General features: G+C 38.5%; 1 protein-coding gene across 3 annotated transcripts in view; it reads right to left on the bottom strand.

The window, feature by feature from the left end:
* Positions 1–969: 969 nt before the first annotated feature.
* Hormad1 (HORMA domain containing 1) overlaps positions 970–25,260 on the bottom strand; it is a 28,763-nt gene continuing 4,472 nt past the window's right edge. The window contains exons 4-14 of one of the 3 annotated variants that reach the window (XM_057793991.1): positions 25,135–25,171; positions 22,205–22,225; positions 21,528–21,554; positions 17,572–17,639; positions 16,737–16,888; positions 13,317–13,570; positions 12,312–12,378; positions 11,949–12,025; positions 10,353–10,436; positions 6,445–6,516; positions 970–1,204 (exon numbers count right to left, since the gene is read on the bottom strand). In XM_057793991.1, the coding sequence (XP_057649974.1) occupies positions 1,124–1,204; positions 6,445–6,516; positions 10,353–10,436; positions 11,949–12,025; positions 12,312–12,378; positions 13,317–13,570; positions 16,737–16,888; positions 17,572–17,639; positions 21,528–21,554; positions 22,205–22,225; positions 25,135–25,171 (940 nt within the window). In that variant the 3' untranslated portion in view covers positions 970–1,123. The remainder of the gene's footprint in view (positions 1,205–6,444; positions 6,517–10,352; positions 10,437–11,948; positions 12,026–12,311; positions 12,379–13,316; positions 13,571–16,736; positions 16,889–17,571; positions 17,640–21,527; positions 21,555–22,204; positions 22,226–25,134; positions 25,172–25,260) is intronic. The other 2 variants (XM_057793990.1, XM_057793992.1) reach the window with 2 other exon arrangements.

Genomic DNA, 25,260 nt, shown 5'->3' with positions numbered 1-25,260 from the left:
AGGATTCCGTTGGCCCATTTCAGTGTAGCAGGTGTGTTTTTGTGGCTTTTTGTAGTATTGGCACGACTGGGTAGGAATTGTTGGCATCCAAGCAATAAGGCTAAGAGTAAATCCCTCCCCCTGCGCCTCGATATCTTAACCCAGACTCTAGAAAAACCTGATCTGACCAGTTTGTGGACGTTATACCCTGTTTACACTAAACAGGATGGGTACATTCCTACCGACAACACATAATAATAGCCCTATGGGGCACTTTGATAATCCTGTGTCTACTTACTGTATGTTTTGGAATATGGCTGCTGAAACTACAAGACACAAACAAATCAAATTTTAAGTCTTCCTTTTCTGAAGCAAAAGAAATAAATGGCAAGGCTGGAACTAGGTCCCATCAAAGCAATCGCTCAGGCTACCGCTAAAAGTTCTAAGTGTGTTAAACTCTTCCAAGATAATACTTAAATTCTCTCAAAATTAATAGCTAAACACGTTCTGCTAATTAAATAAAAATTAGAGGCTATGAAAGAGCCTGCACATTGAGTATCTTAATCATGCTAGTGAAATGTCTTTTATAAGCCATTGCTTTCAGTCATCTTTTTGTCCTAAATACATGCTTAAAGGGTGAATGTCATATATCATGTTAATAACACACTATATCAAAATATCAAACATTATTTTAATAACACCAATTAAATGATACAGTTTCAACAAAAGTAAAAAGTTAATCCTTACAAAATTTTAATGCCAGAATAAACATTTCAGAAGTAGTTTTTAGAGAGCCTTAAAAGGATACATAGTTTTTAGGCGGCGCGGTAGTGGTGCAGGAAAAAAAAAAGGGGGGGGGGGAAGGATACATAGTTTTAAAAAACTTTCTTTAAAAATGGAAGGCAGATTGTATTTAGCGGATAATGAGCAGAATCAGTGGTGACATTTGTACTTAGGTTTAGTCAAAAGTTTCCTTGGATTTAGCTCAGGTAAACACGATATAGTAGTTAAAACTTTAATTAGTGCAATAACTGTGTGAACCACAAAATAATTTTCAGAGATACAGAAAGTACATCTTCAAATAATAATGCAGCATGTTTTGTTTAAATGTTGAGCCTGCAAGTCTGCATAAGAAAAATAAGTTTTAGGTGTGTTCCTTTGGTTCACTAACTCTCTTTCTTTTTGTCACTGACTCTTGACTAGAAGATTCCAAGAGATGAAGGACCTGTCAAAAGAAAACAACTATTTAGAGACTTTCCAGTTTAAATCTCTCTCTCTCTGTTTGTATTCATTCATTCATTCATTTATTTTTGGAGCAGTGTTTCAAGTGAAGCCTTGCTGTCCTGGAACTCGTTCTGTAAACCAGACTGGCCTCAAACTCAGAGATCTGCCTGCCTCAGCTTCCCAATGGCTGGGATTACAGGAGTGTGTCTCCACCATACTGTTCTTTCTTGTTTTTGAGACAGAGTATCACATGACCCAGGATTGCTTCCTATACACTATGTAGCAGAGGTTTGTTTGAACTCGTCTCCCATCATATACTCAGTGTTGAGATCACAGGGATGTGCTCCTACATATGGTTTGATGTGGTGGTCTAACACAGGTTCCATGCATGCTAAGCAAGCACTCTACTAACTGAGCCTCATCTCCAACCCGTATTTTTTTCCTTCCTTTTTTCCTTCCTTCCTTCCTTCCTTCCTTCCTTCCTTCCTTCCTTCCTTCCTTCCTTCCTTCCTTCCTCCCTCCCTCCCTCCCTCCCTCCCTCCCTCCCTCCCTCCCTCCCTCCCTCCCCCCCTTCTTGTTTTTCGAGACAGGGTTTCTCAGTAGCTTTGGGGCCCATCCTGGAGCTCTCTCTGTAGACCAGGCTGGCCTCAAACTCACAGAGATCCTCCTGTTTGTGCCTCTCAAGTGCTGGAATCAAAGACATGAATCATCACCGCCCAGCGGTATTTTCTACTAAGATAGGATACCCAGGATATTTTTTAAAGTAGAGTACAATTTATTATTGACATACAACTTACGTATGAATAACTGCTAAAAGTATATACTTATAAAAGGTAAGATATTAATTTGAGTTGTTGTAGATAGAGTTAGAAGGAAAAAAATAATTGTTACATTGTATCTTTGTTTTTTTTTTTTTTTTTTTGGTTTTTCGAGATAGGGTTTCTCTGTAGCTTTGGAGCCTGTCCCGGAACTAGCTCTTGTAGACCATACATTGTATCTTTGAAAGAGTAAAAAAAAAAATTGGAGAAATGAAAAGGGAATAAAGATTTTAATCACAATAGGAGAACATTTTACTTTGGGACCATGTAAGATTTAAATCATATTTTAAGGCAGACTCATGCCTTAAATTTTTTTTTTTTTTTTTTTTTTTTTGGTTTTTCGAGACAGGGTTTCTCTGTTTCTCTGTGGTTTTGGAGCCTGTCCTGGAACTAGCTCTGTAGACCAGGCTGGTCTCGAACTCACAGAGATCCACCTGCCTCTGCCTCCCAAGTGCTGGGATTAAAGGCGTGCACCACCACCGCCCGGCTCTTAAAATTTTTTAACGTAGCCCATATTTTAAGGTAGCTCATGCCTATATTACAGCAATTGGTAGGCAGAGGCAGAAAGATCACAAGTCCAAGACCAGACTCATCTACAAGGTCTCACTTAACCCACCCCCATCATATCTTGATAAAAATTAGACATTCAGTGCACCAGGTTTTTTTTGTCTTCTTTTTCTTTTGCAGTGCCGAAGATGAAAACCTAAGCCTAACCCTAAATGAAAGGTAAGTACAATACTCTCAGCTTCAGAACATAAGTTTGAAAAAATGGAAGAATGAATTAGAGAACTTCTAACATAATTTCTTTTGTTGGACTTTCGTTTTCTGAAAAGTTAAAGTATAATGACAAATTGGATTGTGGTTTCTAAGAAAGTATCAAGTATCAAGGCTTAAAACATTGAAAAAAATTAAGGCTGGAGCTATGGCTCAGTGGTTAAAAGGGTGAACTGTTCTTTCAGGACCTAAATTTCAGTTTCAGCACCTATGTCAGGTGGCACACAACCCCCTGTAATTCCAGGTCCAGGACATCGGGTTTCTTTGGCACTGGCATTTACATACATTTATCCATGCAGAGGCACAAACAGAAACATCCTTTTTTTTTTTTTTTTGAGACAGGTTCTCTCTACATAGCCCTGACTGTCCTGGAATTCACTAGGTCAACCATGCTGACCTTGAACTCATATTGATCCTGAGAGCTGGAACTAAAGGTGTGCGTTAGCACTGGCCAGCTGTTATTTTTTTTTCTTTTTCTTTCCTTCTTCTTCTTTTTTTTTTTCTTGAAACAGGGTCTACTCTATAGCCCTGATTAGCATTGAACTTGCTGTATAGACGAGGATGGCCTGAGACTCACTATATAAACTGGCTTGGCCTCCAAGCCAGTTTATACATACATATATAATACATACATATGTTTTACAGAAAATATATCTTTGGGAGGATAGAGAGATGTTCAGTGGTTAAGAAATTTCAGTTTCCACCATCCACATGGCTCATAATCATCCATAACTTCTGTTCCAGGGAATTCAATACTCTCTTCTGACTTCCAGAAGCATTAGTATACATGGAGGCAATACACACACACACACACACACACACACACACACACACACATTTTTTTTTTTGGGACAGGATTTCTCTGTTTAACAGCTCTGGCTGTCCTGGAACTCCTTTGTAGACCAGGAGACAAGGCTTGTCTTGAACTCACTGAGATCCGCCTGCCTATCTCTCCCTTAAAGGTGTGCATCATCACCACCTCCCCATATAAATCTTAAAAAATGGAGAAATGAAAGAAACCTAATGTCTTAGTGGAATGTCAAGTTATTTCATTCTTTCTTTTTACTGAGTAGCCCAGGGAATGCAACATGGCCCCAAACTCATGGTCATTCTGATTTGTCTTCTCAACTGCTGAGAGAAATTCAAGTTTGTCACTTCATCCTGCTCCATTCCCTTCTGAAATGATGTAAATTATAAATACTAACTGGCAGGGTGTACTTGACACAAACTAGAGTCATCATCAGAGAGGAAGGAGCCTCATTTGATGCATCCATGAGATCCAGCTGTAAAACATTTTCTCAATTAGCGATCAATGGGGAGGGCCCAGCACACTGTGGGTGGTGCCATCCCTGGGCTGGTAGTCCTGAACACTATAAGAAAGAATGCTAGGGCTGGAGAGACAGCTCAGCAGTTAAGAACATTGCCTGCTCTTCCAAAGGTCCCCAACTTGCTTTTTGGTCATGGTGTTTCATTGCAGCACTACAAACCCTAATTAAGACACAGAGAGCCGGGCGGTGGTGGCGCACGCCTTTAATCCCAGCACTCGCAGGTGGATCTCTCTGAGTTCGAGGCCAGCCTGGTCTACAAGAGGTAGTTCCAGGACAGGAACCAAAAACTATGGAAAAACCCTGTCTCAAAAAATCAAAAAGACACAGAGGATGTGGAGAAATGGCTCAGTGGTTAAGAGCACAGGATGCACTTCTAGGGGACCCTGATTTGATTTCTAGCACCAACATGGTGACTCACAACTGTCTGTAACTCCAGTTCCAGGAGATCTGATGTCCTCTTCAGGCCTCTATAGGTACTTCATGTATGTGGTGTATAGCCACATACACAGATGAAACATCCATACACATATAATTAAAAAAAAAAACTATCTGTGGATGGGGTGGGGGCTGGTGAAATGTCAATAAGTAAAGGCACTCGCCACTAAGCATGATCATCTAAGTCTGATCACTGGAATCCACAGGGTAGAAAAAGGAAACCGAGCCTTACAAGTTCTGACCTCTGACCTCACAGTACATGGGTACTGTGGCAAATGAATACACACACATCATATACACATGCACACACATATTCAGAATGAATGAATGCATAAATAAATGTAATAAAACCTTTTTTGTTTTGCTTTTAAATATCAGTTAGGGGTGTAGATCAGTCAGTAAAGCTATAGAAACCTTATATAGCCTGTCCAACACACAGGAAGGTCTGGGTTTTATCCCCGTCACTGAATAAACTGGGTGTGATGGTGCATACCTGTATTCCCAAATACTCAGGAGGAAGGAGGACAATAAGTTCAATGTCATACTAGGCCTCCTGGGGAGTTCAAGAACAACCTGGGCTATATAGGCCTGTTTCTAAATCAAAGAACATTAATTAACCACCTGTATAGTTTAGGTTATCTTTTAAACATTTCATCATTTCAGTTTTAAGATTTCTTTTGTCTAAATTCTTTTTGTCCTTGGAAATCAAATTCAAATCCCCACAATTACTAAGCAAGCACTTTACTACCCAAATCCCATTCCTTAAGTTGTCTAATTTTAATTAAAAATATTCAAATACTAGGTAAAATATAAGGTTTTTTTTTTTTTTTTTTTTTTTTTTTGTTTTTCGAGACAGGGTTTCTCTGTAGCTTTGGTGCCTGTCCTGGAACTAGCTCTTGTAGACAAATGTATTATTTGACTCAGTAAAGTAAGTTTCCAAAAATAAAACAACTACAGAGTTTAGGTAAGTAGTTTCCTTTCTCCTGAGATACTATATTTTCAAGAAACGTGTGGATATGGCAACTTCGTGATTTCTCTTAGTTTTGATATCCAAAAAGTTCTGTTCAATTGTGTTGCCCAAATGTCCTGAATACTCTTAGGTCATTGTATTCTTTTTTTTTTTTTTTTTTTTTTTTTTTTTTTTTTTTTTTTTTTTTGGTTTTTCGAGACAGGGTTTCTCTGTGGTTTTTGGAGCCTGTCCTGGAACTAGCTCTTGTAGACCAGGCTGGTCTCGAACTCACAGAGATCCGCCTGCCTCTGCCTCCCGAGTGCTGGGATTAAAGGCGTGCGCCACCACCGCCCGGCTCTTTTTTTTTTTTTTTTTAAATGATTTATTTAACTTTATTTTATGTGCATTGGTGTGAAGGTGTCAGATCTTGTGGAACTGCATTTTCAGACAGTTGTGAGCTGCCATGTGGGTGCTGGGAATTGAACCCGGGTCCTCTGGAAGAGCAATCAGTGCTCTTAACCGCTGAGCCATATCTCCAGCCCCAGGTCATTGTATTCTTGTACGTACATTTTTCCAGATATGGATTTTTATTTTATAAATTTCTCTCATAACTGAATTGCTCATGGAATGGACAGGAGCTACTTACATTTATAAATCTTTATTTTTTCGAGACAATGTCTCATACTATAGCTCAAACTGGATTGGAACTTATTATGTAGGCCTGGTTGAACCTGAACTGCTGGTAATTCTACTGTTTTAGTCTCTCAAGAACTAGGATTACAGGAAGGACCTATCACACCCAGCAGCCTCAGATATTTGAACAAGTTTTGAGTATCAGATCTTTGAAGTATGTTCAGGAATATAAAATTTGTTATCTTAATCGACAGTCATGACATTCAGATATTTTATTCAATCCATACACTATCATTAGACTTACTGTTTTCCCAGGTTGACGAAGACTTCTCTTTCGATTTTCTTTAGAAGTTTGTACTTGCTGATTTCCATTTACCTCCTAAAGACAGAAAAATTACTATTTCATTATTTATTTCTCAAAAACAGACAACAGTTGATTGTTTTTTCAAGACAGGGTTTCTCTGTGGCTTTGGAGCCTGTCCTGATACTAGCTCTTTTTTTTTTTTTTTGGTTTTTCGAGACAAGGTTTCTCTGTGGTTTTGGAGCCTGTCCTGGAACTAGCTCTTGTAGACCAAGCTGGTCTAGAACTCACAGAGATCCGCCTGCCTCTGCCTCCCGAGTGCTGGGATTAAAGGCGTGCGCCACCACCGCCCGGCTGATACTAGCTCTTGTAGACCAGGCTGGCCTCGAACTCACAGAGATCCGCCTGCCTCTGCCTCCTGAGTGCTGGGATTAAAGGCGTGCGCCACCACTGCCAGGCAACAGTTGATTTTTTTTAAACCTTATGCACTGGCACATAATACAGATGCTATATGATTTTCTTATTTTAAGTGTACAATTCAATAATTTTTTTTTTTTTTTTGGTTTTTTTGAGACAGGGTTTCTCTGTGGTTTTGGAGCCTGTCCTGGAACTAGCTCTTGTAGACCAGGCTGGCCTCGAACTCACAGACAATTCAATAATTTTAAGATTATTCAGAATTGTAGAATTTACTACTATAGTATTAGAACATTTCATCACTCTAGAGCTCCTATAGAAGACTCACCTTGAGATATCAGTCGCTGCCAATCCCTTAATCTCCTGCCATTCCTAATACTTTGTTTCAATAGCTTTCCAAATTCTGACTTGTTTTTTGAAAGTAGCTCATCTCTCTCTCTGTAGTCCTGGCTATCCTGAAACGTACAGACATCTGCCTGCCTCTGTCTCCCTAGTACTAGGACTAAAGGCATGCACCATCATGTCCAGCCTCAAATTCAGACTTACTTTTTTTTTTTTTTTTTGAGACAGTGTTTCTTTGTGTAATTGATGACTTTCATATGAACAAAATAATGGTATGTGGCCTCTGTGGTTGGCTTCTTTCAATTAGTTGTTGCATGTACAATGCTTTATTCTTTTATGGCTGAATAATTCTATTGTGTGGCTATAACTGTTTATGCAGTTATCTGTTTTTCTACTTCTTGACAATAGTGATTAATGTTTTATGCATAGTTATTAAAATAAATCTTGGAAAGTGAAAAATTGTTGTCAATATTACTTTTCTCTAAAAAGACATCCTTTTTTTTTTTTTTGAGACAGGGTTTCTCTGTGGCTTTGGAGCCTGTCCTGGAACTAGCTCTTGTAGACCAGGCTGGCCTCGAATTCACAGAGATCCGCCTGCCTCTGCCTCCCTAGTGCTGGGATTAAAGGTGCGCGCCACCACTGCCCAGCCATACTTCTTGTTTTACATTATTTAACAGAATTTTTTCAAAAAAAAATTTGGAGACAGTAGATGTAGATTCAAATTTGCCATGTGGCCCAGCTGGCTGAAAATTTACAATCTTCTTGTCTCTGCCTCCTGAGTGCTGAAATTACAGGTTGCCCTTTCAGCTGGATGCATGGCTCATTATCTTTTTTTTTTTTTTTTTTTGGTTTTTCGAGACAGGGTTTCTCTGTGGTTTTTGGAGCCTGTCCTGGAACTAGTTCTTGTAGACCAGGCTGGTCTCGAACTCACAGACATCCGCCTGCCTCTGCCTCCCAAGTGCTGGGATTAAAGGTGTGCGCCACCACCGCCCGGCGAGGCTCATTATCTTGTATGTGTGAGGCCCTGGATTCCCAATAGTGCTAAAGTTCTTTTTTTTTTTTTAATTTTTTTTTGAGACAGGGCTTCTTCGTGTAACAGCCCTTGGTTCCTGAAACTCTCTGTATAGACTAGGTTGGCCTCGAACTCACAGAGATTCACCTGCCTCTTTCTCCCAAGGGCTGGGATTAAAAACATGCAGCACCACTGCCCGACTTCTGCCTTTTCTTATATCTTAGTGAAAGATATCCATCCCAAATTGAATGTTTTGCTGCTGGAAGTAATAATTCTCAACATTTCTAATTTCTGTAAGTCCCCCCACCACCCCAAAGTTTTATCCTGTAGCTAATGCTGGCCTGCAATGAACCATGTAGCTCAGGGTGGCCTCAAACTCAAACTCACAGCTATCTACTGCACCCCCTTCTCAAGTGCGGGGATAACAGGTGTGCACCACCACACCCAGTTTACGCTTCTGTTTCTTGGTTTCATCAGCATTCCAGTTTGAATGTTGCCTTTAGCTAGTTCTAACTTCCTACTGAGAAATGTGGGGGAGAAAAAGATAAGTAAACGAAGTAGTATAATCACTTCGACTCTGGGAGATGTTTTATAATCAGCTCTATGGGAGAAATCCTGAGGCATATGTTGATTTTCATGCTGTGGAATATTCCTATTGTCTAATTATGATGTCACTGAACAAGATGTCAGGAAGCTATGTTCTAGCATAGCACTGACAAAGTAGATTCTTTGTTCCATAACTTTGCATATATTTTATAGAATGCTCTTTTTCTGCTCCTAAATCTTTGAAAGTAACTTAAATGTCTAAAATAAAATACAAGCTGGGCATGGAGTATGCAGCTATACTCACTGTACATTGAAGGCATAGACAGGAGGAGCAAGAATTTTAAGGTCATTTTCAGTTACACAGTGAACTCAACACCCGTTTGAGTGACCTGAGATCTTGTCTTGAAAAATCAAATCAAATCTGAACTGCTATTTAGTAAAATTAGTTACGGAAACTAAAACTGATTTTTGTCTTAATATTTTATGCAAGATAGCTACAAAAAAATCAATTTTAATGTAATCAATTTTTTTAAATAATCATTTTACAAGATAGAATATGAATACTTTCTGGTATTTTAGAATACTTCTCTTAAGAGTCTAGATGATATCATTTCTCAGAACTTTTTTCAGATTCTTCTTTCTAGTGTATTTTGACTAAAATTTTCATCTTTTCTTTGTACCTACATGTAATCTATTAAAACTTCTATAATGACCTTGTATTATTGTTCTATTTCTCTCTCATCTATCTATCTATCTATCTATCTATCTATCTATCTATCTATCTACCTACCTACCTACCTATCTATCTATCTATCTATCTATCTATCTATCTATCTATCTATCATCACTACCATCCATCCATCCATCCATCCATCCATCTATCTCACCATCATCTATCAATCAATCTATCTATCTATCTATCTATCTATCTATCTATCTATCTATCTATCTTCTTTCTATCTATCTATCCATCCATCCATCCATCTACATACCATCCATCATCCATCTAAATATGTGTGTGTGTCCCTGGCACATAGTATGTACCTGATACACAATAAATAACTACTTAAGAAATGCTTTAAAATATAGGATTGGAGCGATGGATCAGCTGTTAAGAGTGCTGGCTGCTCTTTTAGAAGACCTGGGTCCAATCTGTAGGACTGACATGGCAGCTCACACCTATCTATAACTCCAGTTCCAGAGGATCTGACACCCTCACACAGACATACATAAGGACAAAACATCAAGGCAATAAAATAAAAAAGTAAATAAATCATTAAAAAAAGAACAAAATACTGGAAAATAACCAGAAGAGGTGGTGAATGCATGTAAGACCAGCACTCAGGAGGCAAGGGTAGGCAGATCCCTGAGATTCAGCCTGGCATACATAGTGAGTTCCAGGACAGTCTATATACGTATGTGCACAGAGAGAGAGAGAGAGAGAGAGAGAGAGAGAGAGAGAGAGAGAGACAGAGAGAGAGACAGAGAGAGAGAGAGCGCCAGCCCTTGTCTTAAAACCAAACCAAACCAAACCAACCAACCAAAAAATATAGAAAACTAAGTTCACACATGAAGGGGAATTACAAAGGGCGTTTACCATTTTACTTTGAAAGACTTTTCCACTTCTTGTTTTGCTTTCAGACACTTCAAGTTCAGATGTTTTACTGACTAACTGTTCAACCTAGAAAAGATATTTCACACAACCATATAACATAGTAAGTGGGGTTCAAAATATTAATCATATAATGGTTAGTATCTTGTGCTAGATAGTGACTCACACTTTTTTTTTCCTTTTTGGTGTTTTTTTTTTTAATTTATTTATTTATTATGTATACAATATTCTGTCTGTGTGTATGCCTGAAGGCCAGAAGAGGGCGCCAGACCTCTTTACAGATGGTTGTGAGCCACCATGTGGTTGCTGGGAATTGAACTCAGGACCTTTGGAAGAGCCGGTAATGCTCTTAACCACTGAGCCATTCCTCCAGCCCCCTTTTTGGTGTTTTGAGACAGGGTTTCTCTATGTATCTCTGACTGTCCTAGAACTCATTCTGTAGACCTAGTTGACCTTGAACTCACAGAGACCCACCTGCCTCTGCCTCCTCTGGGATTAAAGGTGTGCACCAGCACTGCCTGGCATGGTTTACACTTCTATTCACAACACTCAAGAGGCAGGAGGACTGCCATAAGTTTGAGGCCAGCTTAGTCTAGAAAGTTCCAGGCTAGCTAAGGTTACATAATAGGACCCTCTCTCAATTCCTCAAACAAACTAACAAAAATTTGTAAGATTTTATCTAGCTCTGAAATTCTTAGTCTATGAACATTAATTTTATTTTACATTTATTATTGGGGAAAGACGAATGTATACCACAGTGCATATGTTAAAGATCAGAGAACATCTTGAAGGAATTGTTTTTTTTCCTTCTATCAGGTGAGTCTTGGGAATCAAACAGAAGTCATCAGGTTTGGTGGCAAGTCCCTTTATTTTCTGAGTCATTTCACCAGCCCTCTACAAACATCTTAAGATTTATTATTAAATAAATTCACCTTTTAATATGTAATATTTTAATCCATAATAATTTATCAAAATACATACTTTTATCCTATAATACATAAAAAAATCTGAGGAATATAGACAACCATCTTTTAAAAAATTAAAGCAGGGATTGGACAGATGGCTCAAAGGTAAAGAGCACTGACTCTTTACAGAAGACAAGGGATCATAGCACTTTCATGATGGCTCACAACTCCCAAGGGATCTGATGTCCTCTTCTAGCCTCCATGGACACCAGACATTCATATAGTTCACATAAATATATAGGCAAAATGCTCATGCACATAAAATAAACAAATTTAAAAATAATTTAAGGCCAGATGTAATGATTTACATATATAATCCCAGTACTCAAGAAGCAGAAGTAGGAACATGGCTGCAAGCTTGAGGCCAGACTGGTCTACATAGTGATTTTTAGGCCAACTAGACTACATTGTAAGACCCTCTCTCTCTCTTTCAATATAGGGTTTCTCTGTGTAACAGTCTTGGCTGTTTTGGAACTCCCTCTGTAAACTAGGCTGGCCTCGAACTCACAGAGATTCACCTGAAAGGCATGCGCTGCCACCACCACCACCTGGTTAAGAACCTATTTGAAACAGGCAAAGTAAAACAAGACAAAAAATAAAACTGAAAGCCAGCTACCTGAAAATGAGAAATTGCAGGACTTGGAGTTTTTTTGAACTGCATAATTTCTTCCTCCATACAATCTAAATTTGGTGCTGTTAAAAAAAGAAAGGAAGTTAAAATGGTGTGAGCCGGGCGATGGTGGCACACACCTTTAATCCCAGCACTCGGGAGGCAGAGGCAGGTGGATCTCTGTGAGTTCGAGGCTAGCCTGGTCTACAAGAGCTAGTTCCAGGACAGGCTCCAAAACCACAGAGAAACCCTGTCTCGAAAAACAAAACAAAACAAAACAAAAAACAAAAGCAAAAGCAAAAGCAAAAACAAGTTAAAATGGTGTAAAATTGAATTGGTAGTTTATAAACATTTCTGTTAACTTCTTACCTTTAATTTCAGAAGCTCCCAGGTTTTCTTGCTGTTCATCCATTTTATTTTTAATGTCAAAATTATTCTATATAAATATAAAGAAAAATTGAACATATTTTAAGACTAAATGAAAACACTTAGGTAGGAATATTAATGAACACATTTGCTTTATGTAAAGGTTAAATACAACTATCTTAAGCTTGCTAGAAAGAAAATGATGCTAGAATTACACCATGAGGCAAATTTCAAAATTTTGTTTTGTTTTGGGAGACAGTGTTTTTCTGTGTAATAGCCCTGGCTGCCCTAGAACTTGCTTTTTAGACCAGGCTGGCCTTGAACTCAGAGATCTATATACCTCTGTCTCCTAAGTGCTGGGATTTAAAAGTGTGCACCACCATGCCAAGCTTATTTATACATTTTTGAGACAGAGTCTATCACTGACTGAACCTGGAGCTAAGTGTTTTGGCCAGCACATTCCTGGAACCCTCCTGTTTCTAGTCCCAGCCCACCCACTGCAAGGGTTATAGATTTGCACAATCTCATGCAGTTCTGACATGGATTCTAGGAAGCTGATCATATAAATCTTTATGTTTGTGCAGAAGAACTTTACTCACTGAAACTTTTCTCTCATTCTGAGACTCAAATATTTTAAAGAATGCTACAAAAATCCTAGCTGGCATGGTGGTTCACACCTGCAGTCTCAACATTTAGGAGGTGGAGGCTGGAGGATTAGGAGTTTAATGGTAGCCTCAGTCACACAGCAAGTTAGCAGCTAGCCTGAATCCTGTCTCTTAAGATCCTGTGAGACGGCGCAGCAGATAAAGTACTCAAGGAACAGGCCTAGCAGTCAGAACCTGATCTGTAGAAGCAGCCATTTGATCCTGTCTTAGAATATAAGTTCTTCCAACCTTTTGATTTTACTACCGTACTTATTTCTATAAGTAAGATCTCTAAATATTTATAGAAGTCCTCAAAGGCAATGTCTGCTACTATTGTACATTACATTTCTTTAAATATGTTCACGCTCACCTGATTGTCATCTTCTGCATCATCTTTGTCCATTACAATTTTTCGAAATGGTATTTTTGACTGTTTTGGTGTTAATATGGTCGAATCAATATTTTCCATTCGTTCTTTCTCAGTGGTCACTTTTAATCTGAAGGTGTGAAAAGGTGTTGGGACTTCTCCCACATTTAAGTATGTAGGGTTCCCACCAAATATTATTCCTTCACTATCACCATCCTTAAAACCTGGAGGTTGGTAATCTGGGGGAGTAACTGCAAAAAAAGGAAGTATAAACCATACCATTTATAAAACTGAAGAAGCTGAACTAGTCATATAGAAACACAGTAAGCTTAATAAATTCAGATAGAGAAACCTAAGATGAAATGTAGAGATGCACTTCCTATATAAAAATCCTCATTCCTTAAGGGTAACATGCATTTTCTTAACCAGTTGCAGGATTGTGTGAAAATTATTTATCATTCTTAGTTTGGTTTGTCAAATGGGGAAAGTAACAACACCTCCCCACAAGAGGTTGCTGTGGATATAAATTAGTAAAGAGTTAAATGTTCTGAACTGAATAAGCACATGAGTAAGAGTTAAAAGGTGTTAATTGTTGCTGTTTTATGTTCTAAAAAATATCATACATGGATTAAAAAGAATGTTTTATTTTTATATAGAAAACATTATACAAATATTAGTAATCTTTCATGTTTATGTACATTTTATGAAATATATATCCTTAAACAACTTTAAAAATTCAGGGAGAGGGCTGGAGAGATGGCTCAGTGGTTAAGAGCATTGCCTGCTCTTCCAAAGGTCCTGAGTTCAATTCCCGGCAACCACATGGTGGCTCACAACCATCTGTAATGAGGGTCTGGTGCCCTCTTCTGGCTTGCAGAATATTATATACATAACAAATAAATATTTAAAAAAAATTCAGGGAGATCCCAGAGAACCTAGACAACAAAGAGGACCCTAAGAGAGACATACATGGACTAATTTATATGGGAAGTAGAAAAAGACAAGATCTCCTGAGTAAATCGGGAACATGGGGACCATGGAAGACGGTTGAAGGGGAGGGGAGAGGAAGGAAGTGGAGCAGAGAAAAATGTAGAGTTCAATAAAATCAATAAAAAAAAAATCAGGGAGAGCTGGGCAGTGGTGGCACACGCTTTTAATCCCAGCACTTGGGAGGCAGAGGCAGGTGAATCTCTGTGAGTTCAAGGCCAGCCTACAATACAGAGCTAGTTCCAGGACAGCCAGGGCCGTTACACAGAGAAACTCTGTCTAGAAAAACAAAACAAAAAAAAACAAAACAAAATTCAGGCAGAACATGCCTAACTTCTTTTTTTCAGTACTCTGTAAGTGCAAGGGATGGTCAGTAACAAGAGCATTGCAGCAGCCCCTCTGTGATTTTAACAGTTCATATAGTTGTTTTTTTTTAATAGGATGTAACATAATTTACTTACTCAAGTCTCCAAGGAAGACATTCTGTTTGTTTATACTTTGTTCCTATTTTAACCACTACTATAATGAAATTTCTTATAAATATATAATCTTTGAATATTTGTGCAAGCTATTCTCAAAATATTTTTCTAGGTATATAATTTATACTTAAAATATTAAAATTTGGGGTAAGAGTTATGGCTTCATAGTAGAATGCTTGCCTAGCATGCACGAAGCCTTAAATTCAAGCCCCAGCACCACAAAGCCAAATCCTTTTTTCCAATTATGAGGTGTTTATCCATTGTATATACCTGAAAGAAACACTGCATATTTATTTTTCTGTTGTCTACAACAAAATTATGAAATAATGATGTAAAATACTTTTAAAACACAACCAGATTAGAAATAAAACACAGACAACTAAATCTTTACACAGCTGTCTATAAGAACATAGGTGGTGAGCCGGGTGGTGGTGGCACATGCCTTTAATCCCAGCACTCGGGAGGCAGAGGCAGGCAGAGATCTCTGAGTTCAAGGCCAGCCTGGTCTACAAGAGCTAGTTCCAGGACAGGCCCCAAAGCTACAGAGAAACCCTGCCTGGAAAAACAAAAACAACAATAAAAAAGGACATAGGTGTGGTGTTGCTGGACATGTGGAAGTGTATGCCTTTAATTTCAGCATTAGGGAGGCAAAGGCAGGAGGCCCTGTGAGTTTGAGGTCAGTTTGGTCTTCATGGAGAGTTTGAGTACTGCCTGGGCTACACAGAGAGAGACCCTGTCTCAAAAAACAAAACAAAACTTGGCAGTTTAAGCCTATGGTAAATATTTGGGGGATGTTCGCAAAATACAGGCCACAGAGCAATACAGGCCACAGAGCAAGTGTTGGGAAGCATGAGAAAGCAAATCTGCCTATAACTATACAGACAGGCCATTCAGCCAAATACCCACAGATAAACTCAACTATTGCAAAAAGAAAAAAATTCCCTGAAACATTTGTTCAGCTGGCTTCTACACCATATTAACTCACTGTGTGGGTAACGAGCTCAGGTGTTTCAGCATGACTAATGGAGAGGAGAGCAAAACAAGGGTGGCTGATACTTAGAATGTAGGAACTCGAGTGTGTCCTGGCTGACCTGCCCAGCTCCTTAGTGCTATGTTGAAAACCAACATTTTTTTTTTTTGATACTGACAGAATGTCTTCTGAAAATGTTGTTCCTGTATGCATTCTCTGAAGAAGGTTTAAGAGCACATATTTTCTCAATTATGGGTTCACAAGTTTTGCCAATCTGGTAAATAAAAAGCAGCATTTCTAGTTCATTTCTTTAATTATGAGTAAGTTACATTTCCTACAGATGTTTCTATCACTAGAGAAATATATTTTTAAAAAAGATTTATTTTATGTATGAGTGCTCTATCGACTTTAGGCCAGAAGTGGGCATCAGATCCCACTATAGATGGTTGTGAGCTATCATTTGGTTGCTGGGAATTGAACTCAGGACCTCTAGAAGAGGAGGCAATGCTCTTAAATTGTTGAGCCATCTCTCCAGCCCCAAGAAATCCATTTTAAATCTGACTTTTGCCAGAGATCCATCTACCTCTGCCTCCCAGATGCTGGGATTAAAGGTGTGTGCCATTACTACCTGGCAACAGTTTTGTTTTCCAATATTCATTTTATCTTTATTCATTTTGTGTGTGTCTGCCTGCCTGTCTTTGTCTATATGCTTGGGAAGGCCATGCCCTGGACATGGAGTTACAGGCAATTCTGTTACCTGACATAATCAGTGCTGGGAACCAACAATTGCTGCAAGAGCAGCAAATGTTCTTAACCTCTGAATCATATGCCCAGTCCCCAATGTTTCTTTTTCAAATACTCATATTAAATGCAAGTTTTTAATCTCAAAGACTCTGTAACAATATAGGTGCCAAAATATTTATTAAGTGGAAACTAATTTTTGAAATATAAAAGTAAAATAAGATATACTGAAAGTAGTACCTTCATCATAGTAAAAAAGTTTCATGGTCAAACAAACATCATTAGGTAAAGGTTCTAGATTTTGCATTAGGACATAAATCTTCCGAATTAGGAGAATACTTGCTTTCTTGGTTTCAGCAGATGTTGTACTAGATTTATTGTTTTGATTTTTGCTAGAAAAGAATCAGAAGTCAATTTCTTTAATAAGACTTGTGCCTTCTAGTATTATTTCACATTTTAACAACTTAAGATAACTAGTTTGAAAATTACCACAAAATATTTTAATGTCACTATTATAAAAATTTAGTATGACTATTAGCATCATTATAAGCTAAATATAAATTTTATACAAGTAAAACAAATACGCCTTTTATTCAAAGTGTTTAAAAGAAATGAATGATAGATTTTATTTCTAACCTCTCAACTCCCTTTCTTGTAATTAAAATAGTATACAATTAGAACATAATCTTGTCTTGTCGCATTCTAAGTTCTGTTCCATTTTGAGAGCTTGTTTAGCAGTTCTAGCAGAAAAATCACAAACCCTGAATGAAGAACGATCCTTCACTATCAAAGAAGGTCATCCTCTTTGACCGAGTGTGAAGCATTGGGAAGGAATCACCCACACAGGTGATAAAGGAAGGAAGCAACAAGCTAGGCAGTCAGAACAGTCAAATTAATCCTGGGTACTAACTAATGGTTGACAGATGTCACAGCCACATTGATCGCACATTCCACTACTCCATTTTGTAAAGCCAAATTGCTAATTGGGAGTTTGAGAAGTTTCAGAAATAACCTTGGAGTCAGCTAAATAGTAAGTGACAACTGATAACATAAAAATAAAACTAAAGAGCAATACCTTATAAAGTCCATGATTGGTCCATTTTTGGTGTATTTGAACTTAAACTGGTAACATTCTGAAATTGTCTTAAATAGAAAACATTGCAGTTATATAACTGATGCAGAGTTCTGCCTGCCATAGGACTTTAAACATGCAGTCACTAGTTTTCCCCAATGTGTTAATTCCTATTGGTCTTTTTTTTTTTTTTTTTTTTTTTTTTTTTTTTTTTTTTTGGTTTTTTCGAGACAGGGTTTCTCTGTGGCTTTGGAGCCTGTCCTGGAACTAGCTCTGTAGACCAGGCTGGTCTCGAACTCACAGAGATCCGCCTGCCTCTGCCTCCCGAGTGCTGAGATTAAAGGCGTGCGCCACCATCACCCGGCACCTATTGGTCTTTTAAGTTCTCATAGTTGATGCTAATAGTCTGGGATTTGGTAGTTCACTTTTGGAGAGAGAGAGTCCCCGACTCACTACAATACCTATTATAGATACTAAACGGTAGGAATGCTTCACTAGGCAAGTTGGGAAGGAACCACACCTCAGCAGAGTGGGTAAGGGCTGTGGTCTGAATTGTCTGAAAAGTTTATGTATTGAAAACTTAAGTCCCTATTGCAACAATTTGAGGAATGGGATTTTTTTTTCCTGGAACCAAAAAATGATGACTGTTTTAATTGAAGTCACAATTTTTTTTTTCGTTTTTCGAGACAGGGTTTCTCTGTAGCTTTGGTGCCTGTCCTGGAACTAGCTCTTGTAGACCAGGCTAGCTCTTGTAGACCAGGCTGGCCTTGAACTCACAGAGATCCGCCTGCCTCTGCCTCTCGAGTGCTGGGATTAAAGGCATGGGCCACCACCGCCCAACGAAGTCACAGTTCTTGACACTGATTTTGCGCAGTATCTAGGATGCTTGTTTTATCATTAAAAGCAGTTGAAGCCAATCTGATCAACTACTGTTAAACAAAAGCAAAAAGACAGGACTGGGTAGACACCCATCAAATCTACAGCATTTTTGTTATTGATGTAAAAGACCCCACTAGATAGGGCAATCAAATACCAAAGTTTCTGTTTTGAGTTGATACAACTAGATTATAGTTGACTATCTAGAGGAAAGGAATGTGATCTTAAAAATATAGTTAGGTTAAGGCAGTGGTTTTCAATCTTTCTAATGCTGGACACTTTAATACAATTCCTTATGTTTTGGTGATCCCCCAACCACAAAATTATTTTTATTGCTATAACTGTAATTTTACTTATGTCATGAATCATGATGTAAATATCTGTCTTTTACAGTGGTGTTAGGCAACCCCTAAGAAAGGGTAATTCAACCCTCAAAGGGGTCTTGACCCACAAGTTGAAAACCACAATAAAAAGAAAATAATACAAATAAACCCCCCCAAAACTGAGTAATCCCAGAGGGAAGAGGCAGTAGTATCACAGTGAGTTCATGGGCAGCGTGGACTTCATACTGGGTTTCAGGCCAGTCTGCACTATGGAAGACGTCTCTGTCTTTAATAAAGATGGGAGGGAAATGTGGCACAGGCATTTAATCCCAGCACTTGGGAGGCAGAGGCAGATGGTTCTCCAGGAGTTCAAGGCCAGTCTGGTCTACATAGCTGATTCCAGGACAGCCAGGGTTACACAGAGAAACCCTGCTTCGAAAAAAACAAAAGATGGGGAAGGCGCTGAGGTTGGAGTTCATTGATAGAGGGCTTGCTATGATACAGGAAATCTGGCTTGGTAGCACAAATCTGTAAATCCCAGCACTCAGGAGGTGTGAGGAACAGAAGTTCAAAGTCATCTTCAGCTACGAAGCAAGTTTGGGGCCATCCTAGATTACACAGGGAGACCTTATCTCAACAGTAAAGAATATTGGATGGAGTCAGAAGTCACGCAACATAGGTTATTATTCAGTTTATTAGGCTCATGGGCTAAAATCAGTTACAAACATCTCTCGTAGTGAATATATTTCTCTCTTAAAATATAAAAACACAAACCATGCCTCACCTCAGAAGTTTTACAAGGTTCAAACATGAAAAAAATATGGAAGTATATTGATTAAAATACAAAAGCATGCCAGGCAGTTGTGGTGCACACCTTTAATCCCAGCACTTGGAAGGCAGAGGCAAGAGAGATCCTCTTTTTTGTTATGTGAGTTCAAGGACAATCTACAGGTCTACAGAGTGAGTTCCAGGACAGCCAGAGCTACACAAAGAAACTGTCTCAAGGCAATCTTACCAAAAGCAACCTACAGATTCAACGCAATGCCCATCAAAATCCCCCAAAAAATTCTTTAAAAACCTCGAAAGAACGGTACTCAACTTCATATGGAAAAGCAAAAAGCCCAGGATAGCCAAAACAATTCTGGGCAATAAAAGAACTTCTGGAGGCACCACAATCCCTGACTTCAAACTCTACTACAGAGCTACAGTACTGAAAACAGCCTAGTATTGACATAAGAACAGACAGGAGGACCAATTGAACTGAATAAAAACCCAGATAGCAATTCACACATGTTCGAACACCTGATTTTTGACAAAGAAGCAAAAAATATAAAATGGAAAAAAGAAAGCATATTTAACAAGCTGGCATAACTGTATGTCAACGTGTAGAAGAATGAAAATAGATCCATATCTATCACCATGCACAAAACTCAAGTCCAAATGGATCAAAGACCTCAACCTAAAGCCAGCCACACTGAACCTTATAGAAGAGAAAGTTGGAAGTACACTTGAATGCATTGGCACAGGGAACCACTTCCTAAATATAACCCCAGCAGCACAGACACTGAGAGAAACAATTAATAAATGGGAACTCCTGAAACTGAAAAGCAAAGGACACGGTCAACAAGACAAAACGACAGCCTACAGAACGGGAAAAGATCTTCATTAACCCTACATCAGACAGAGGGCTGATCTCTAAAATATACAAAGAACTTAGGATATTGGACACCAAAAGATCACATAATCCAATAAAAAAAAATGTAGTGCAGACCTAAACAGAGAACTCTCAACAGAGGAATCTAAAATGACTAAAAAACACTTAAGGAAATGCTTAACATCCTTAGTCATCAGAGAAATGCAAATCAAAGCAACTCTGAGATTCTATCTTACACCTGTAAGAATGGCCAAGATCAAAAACACTGATGACAACTTATGCTGGAGAGTATGGGGCGGGGGGGAGGGAACACTTCTGCATTGCTGGTGGGAATGCAAGCTGGTACAGCCCCTTTGGATGTCTGTGTGGCGATTTCTCAGAAAATTAGGAAACAACCTTCTTCAAGACCCAGTAATACCACTTTTGGGTATATATCCAAAGGATGCTCAATCATGCCACAAGGACATGTGCTCAACTATGTTCATAGCTTTGTTTGTCATAGCCAGAACCTGGAAACAGCCTAAATGCTCCTCGACCAAAGAATGTATAAGGAAAATGTGGTACATTTACACAATGGAGTACTACACAGCAGAAAAAAAAGTCTTGAAATTTGCAGGAAAATGGATGGAGCTAGAAAACATTATTTTGAGTGAGGTAACCCAGGTACAGAAAGACAATTATCACAAGTACTCACTCATAGGTGGTTTTTAAACATAAAACAAAGCCAGCCCACGAACCACAATCCCAGAGAACTTAGACAACAATGAGGACACTAAGAGAGATATACATAGATCTAATCTACATGGGAAGTAGAAAGTAGAAAAAGATAAGATCTCCTGAGTAAATTGGGAGCATGGGGACCTTGGGGGGAGGGCTGAACGGGGGAGGGGAGAGGCAGGGAGGGGAGCAGAGAAAAATGTAGAGCTCAATAAATATCAATAAAAAAAGTGTCTAAGAGCAAAAAAAAAAAAAAAAAGAAACTGTCTCAAAAAAAGGAAGAAAGAAAGAAAAACAAACAAAACCAAGAATCATTAATTATAAAAAGAATTTGTGGTTGGATATTAGAAGCATTACATTTCTAAAACTTCTAACTCAAGCACACTTACCTGAGGATTTTCTGGATTGGTGTATACCTATGTAAAAATGCATTATCATTAAGTGAGGCTAAGCATTCAGAAAGAACAAAATTGGACATTAAAGTCTTGAGTTGTTCAATAAAACAAAACAAAAAAAAACAGAATGATCCTTCTAATAAGAAGTTTACTTCTAGCCAGGTAGTGGTGGTGCACACCTTTAATCCCAGCACTCGGGAGGCAGAGGCAGGTGGATCTCTGTGAGTTCGAGGCCAGCCTGGTCTACAGAGTGAGTTCTAGGACAACCAAGGCTACACAGAGAAAATCTGTCTTGAAAAACAAAAAACAACAAATAATAATAATAAAATAAAATAGAAAAAATTACTTCTTTTTCTCTAGGGCTGAAGAGATGGCTCAGTGGTTAGGAGCACCGGCTGTTCTTTCAGAGGACCCAGGTTCAATTCCCAGCACTTACACAGCAGTTTACAACTGTCTGTAGCTCCAGTTCTAGAGGATCTGACACCTTCACACAGACATACATGTAGGCAAAATACCAATGCACATAAAAATAAATCCTAAAAAAGTGAACTTCTTTTTTCCCACTGGGTATGTCATCTGATTAAATAAAATGAAATAATCTGACAGTTTCAGTATCACTAAGTAAAGGAAAAATTTGACAGTGTTAAAAGATACAATTTAAAAGTACTTACAGCTAGAATGATCATCCGTAGCTGAAATACAAGAAAATAAATTAATTAACTGTATTCTGTAAAATGGATTTTTATGATGGATCATAAAAATTCTTTGTACCTGTTCAGGGGCTTAGAGCATAGCTCAGCAGTAAAGCACACACTTAGTACATGTGAGACCCTGAGCTCCATCTTTAGTATTCCACCATCCCAAGGAGGAACTTTTGTCCTATCTCAACATTTCTTTCTTCTCTGTGTGTGTGTCTGTAGGGGGTAGGTTGTGGCGCTTTTTGAGACAGAGTCTCAGTAAGTAGCCTTGGTTGTCCTGGAACTTACTATATAAACCAGGCTGGCCTTGAACTCATTGAGATCCACCTGCCTCTGCCTCCCCAGTGCTGGGATTAAAGGTATGTGCCACCACCGCCTGGCTTCAACATTTATTTCTAAAAACAAGTAACCATTGTGGAAGATACACTTCAAATCATGCCTATTTTCCCAAATAATTTCTTTGGCTTTCTGATGGCTAAGATTCATGTCAGCATTTTATTTCACTGACTTAATCAAATAGAACATTATTGCTAGTTAGAAGGTGTGCTGGAGCACGGCGGTGGTGGCGCATGCCTTTAATCCCAGCACTCAGGAGGCAGAGGCAGGCGGATCTCTGTGAGTTCGAGGCCAGCCTGGTCTACAAGAGCTAGTTCCGGGACAGGTACCAAAGCTACAGAAGGTGTGCTGGCACACACTTTAATCCCAGCACTCAAGAGACAGAAGATGACAGAATACTGAGTTTGAGACCAACCTGGTGTCGATAGTGAGTTCCAGGCTGTCAGAGCTACAAAGTGAAACCCTGACTCAAAAAAGAAATAATTTGGGGGTTGGAGAGATGGTTCAGTGGTTAAGAGCTCTGGCTGCTTTTCCAGAGGTCCTGAGTTCAATTCCCACCAACCATATGGTGGCTCACAACCATGTCATGTGGGCATACATGGAAGCAGAATGTTGCATACATAATAAATAAATCTTTAAAAATAAAGAAATAATTAAAGTTGTTCTAATTCCCTACAGCTTCTCTAAAAATTATAATGGCATTTCATACTATTGGAAAGAACTTATTTCTTTTTGTTGTTTTTGAGGCAGGGTCACTCTATGTAGCCTTGGCTGTCTTGGAACTCACTCTGTAGACCAGACTGGTCTTGAACTCACAGAGATCTGCTTGTCGCTGCCTCCCAAATTATGGGATTAAAGGCCTGTGCCACCATTGCCCAGCAATATTTCTTAATTAAAATCTAAAAATAAGTTTCCTTGGGTTGAGGCTGTATATTAGTGGCAGAGTACTTATCTAACATGTCTAAGGCTCTGAATTCAGTTCTCAGCACAGGAAAAATAAATGTTCCTATGTAATTCAAGTTAAGTTGGCACAGATTCTGAAATAGTTAAATTTACATTCAGATTTTGAGTCAGGGTCTCACTCTGTGCCAGAGTTAGCCTGAACTCATTATATAGCCCAGGCTGGACATGAACTAATGGTGTATGTGAAAATAGTGAAATTTATGGATTTTTTTTAAGACAGGTTTTCTCTGTGTAGCCCTGGCTGTCCTGGAACTCATTCTCTACACCAGGCTGGTCTCAGACTTAGAGATCTGCCTGCCTCTGCATCCCTGGTGCTGTGCTACCACTGCCCCACAATGAAATTTTAATTAAGATTTTACAATAGACTACACGCCTTTTTACATAGTATCATTTAAAGTAATATGTACAGAGAAGTTTAGTTCTAGCAGAATTTTGGAGGTGAATTTTTATCCCTAGTCCCTAGCTTTTCCATTAAGACAATAAATGTGAAACACCATATACATTCTGGCACATAGGAATGTTGGTAAGCTAGCAATGGTTAGCAAAACATTCGGTAAAAGAAGGAAATACCGCTGTATCCCATCCTGGCAATAATTACATGATAGAAAACAGCCTTGAATTCCTGATCCTCTTGTCTCTGCCTTCCATGTTCTAGGTTTGTAGGCATGTACCATCATGGTTAGCACTAAGTAATAATTATTATCATTATCAAGTGCGAGAGGGTCTCACAGTGTATCCCTATCAGGCCTTGAACTCACAGACATCTGCCTAATACTGCCTCTAGAGTGCTAGGATTAAGAGTGTACAAAAGTATTTCTTTTCTTCTTTCTTTTTTCTTTTCTGTCTCAAAAAATTAAAACCAGAACAAATTATTAAAATACTAGTATAAGCATGGATATAGAACACATGAAAAACTAATACAATATTTTAAAACATTTAAGTTCATTTTTGTAAGCTAATATGTGCTATTAATGCTAATAAATGAGTGTTAATTTGTTAAACCTAGCTTGGCAAAAATTGTTTAGTATTCATTGCATTAGTTTAAATGAATTAAAGACTGGATTTTAAAATATTCAAATGCATCCAGGTATGGTGACCCATGTCTTTGTCTTTAATATTAGCAGTGAAGGAGGCAAAGGGAGAGATTGATTTCTTGTGAGTTCAAGGTCAGTCTGGTGTACATAGCAAGTTCCAAGCCAGTCAGAACTATGTAGTGAGATCTTGTCTCAAAAATAAAAAAAAAAAAAAAATTCAAATGTGGGCCTGGAAAGCTGGTTCAGCAGTTAAGAGCAGTTATGAATGCTTGCTGTTCTCGAGGACCAGAGTTTGGTTCTCAGCAGTCATAATGGGTAGCTCACAGCAAGTATCTCTAGCTCTGTGAGATCTAACACCCTTATCTGGCCTCCATGGGCACCATCAGACATGAGCACACACATGTACACATGCATAAAAATGAATAAAAACAAATCTTTAAATTATTCAAATGCTCAATTTTTTAGTAATTGAGACTGATCTATATCAAGTTAGTTTAAATTACCATCTTACTACTTGACAACTCCTGTTGTAGCTCTAGGGAAGGGAAGAAGAGAGAGTGAAAGACTTACGTATTTCTTCTGTAAAGCGTCATAGGATCCTAGCATCCTAAAAAAAAAGTCAAAGATTTGCTTTTATATTTAATGCATTTTCAGAAAATACTTTTCACAAATCTCTATATTTACCCTTACAAAATA

The sequence above is a fragment of the Chionomys nivalis genome, chromosome 18 (assembly GCF_950005125.1).
Source record: "Chionomys nivalis chromosome 18, mChiNiv1.1, whole genome shotgun sequence".
Lineage (NCBI taxonomy): Eukaryota > Metazoa > Chordata > Mammalia > Rodentia > Cricetidae > Chionomys > Chionomys nivalis.
This window is presented reverse-complemented; position numbering and strand designations above follow the sequence as displayed.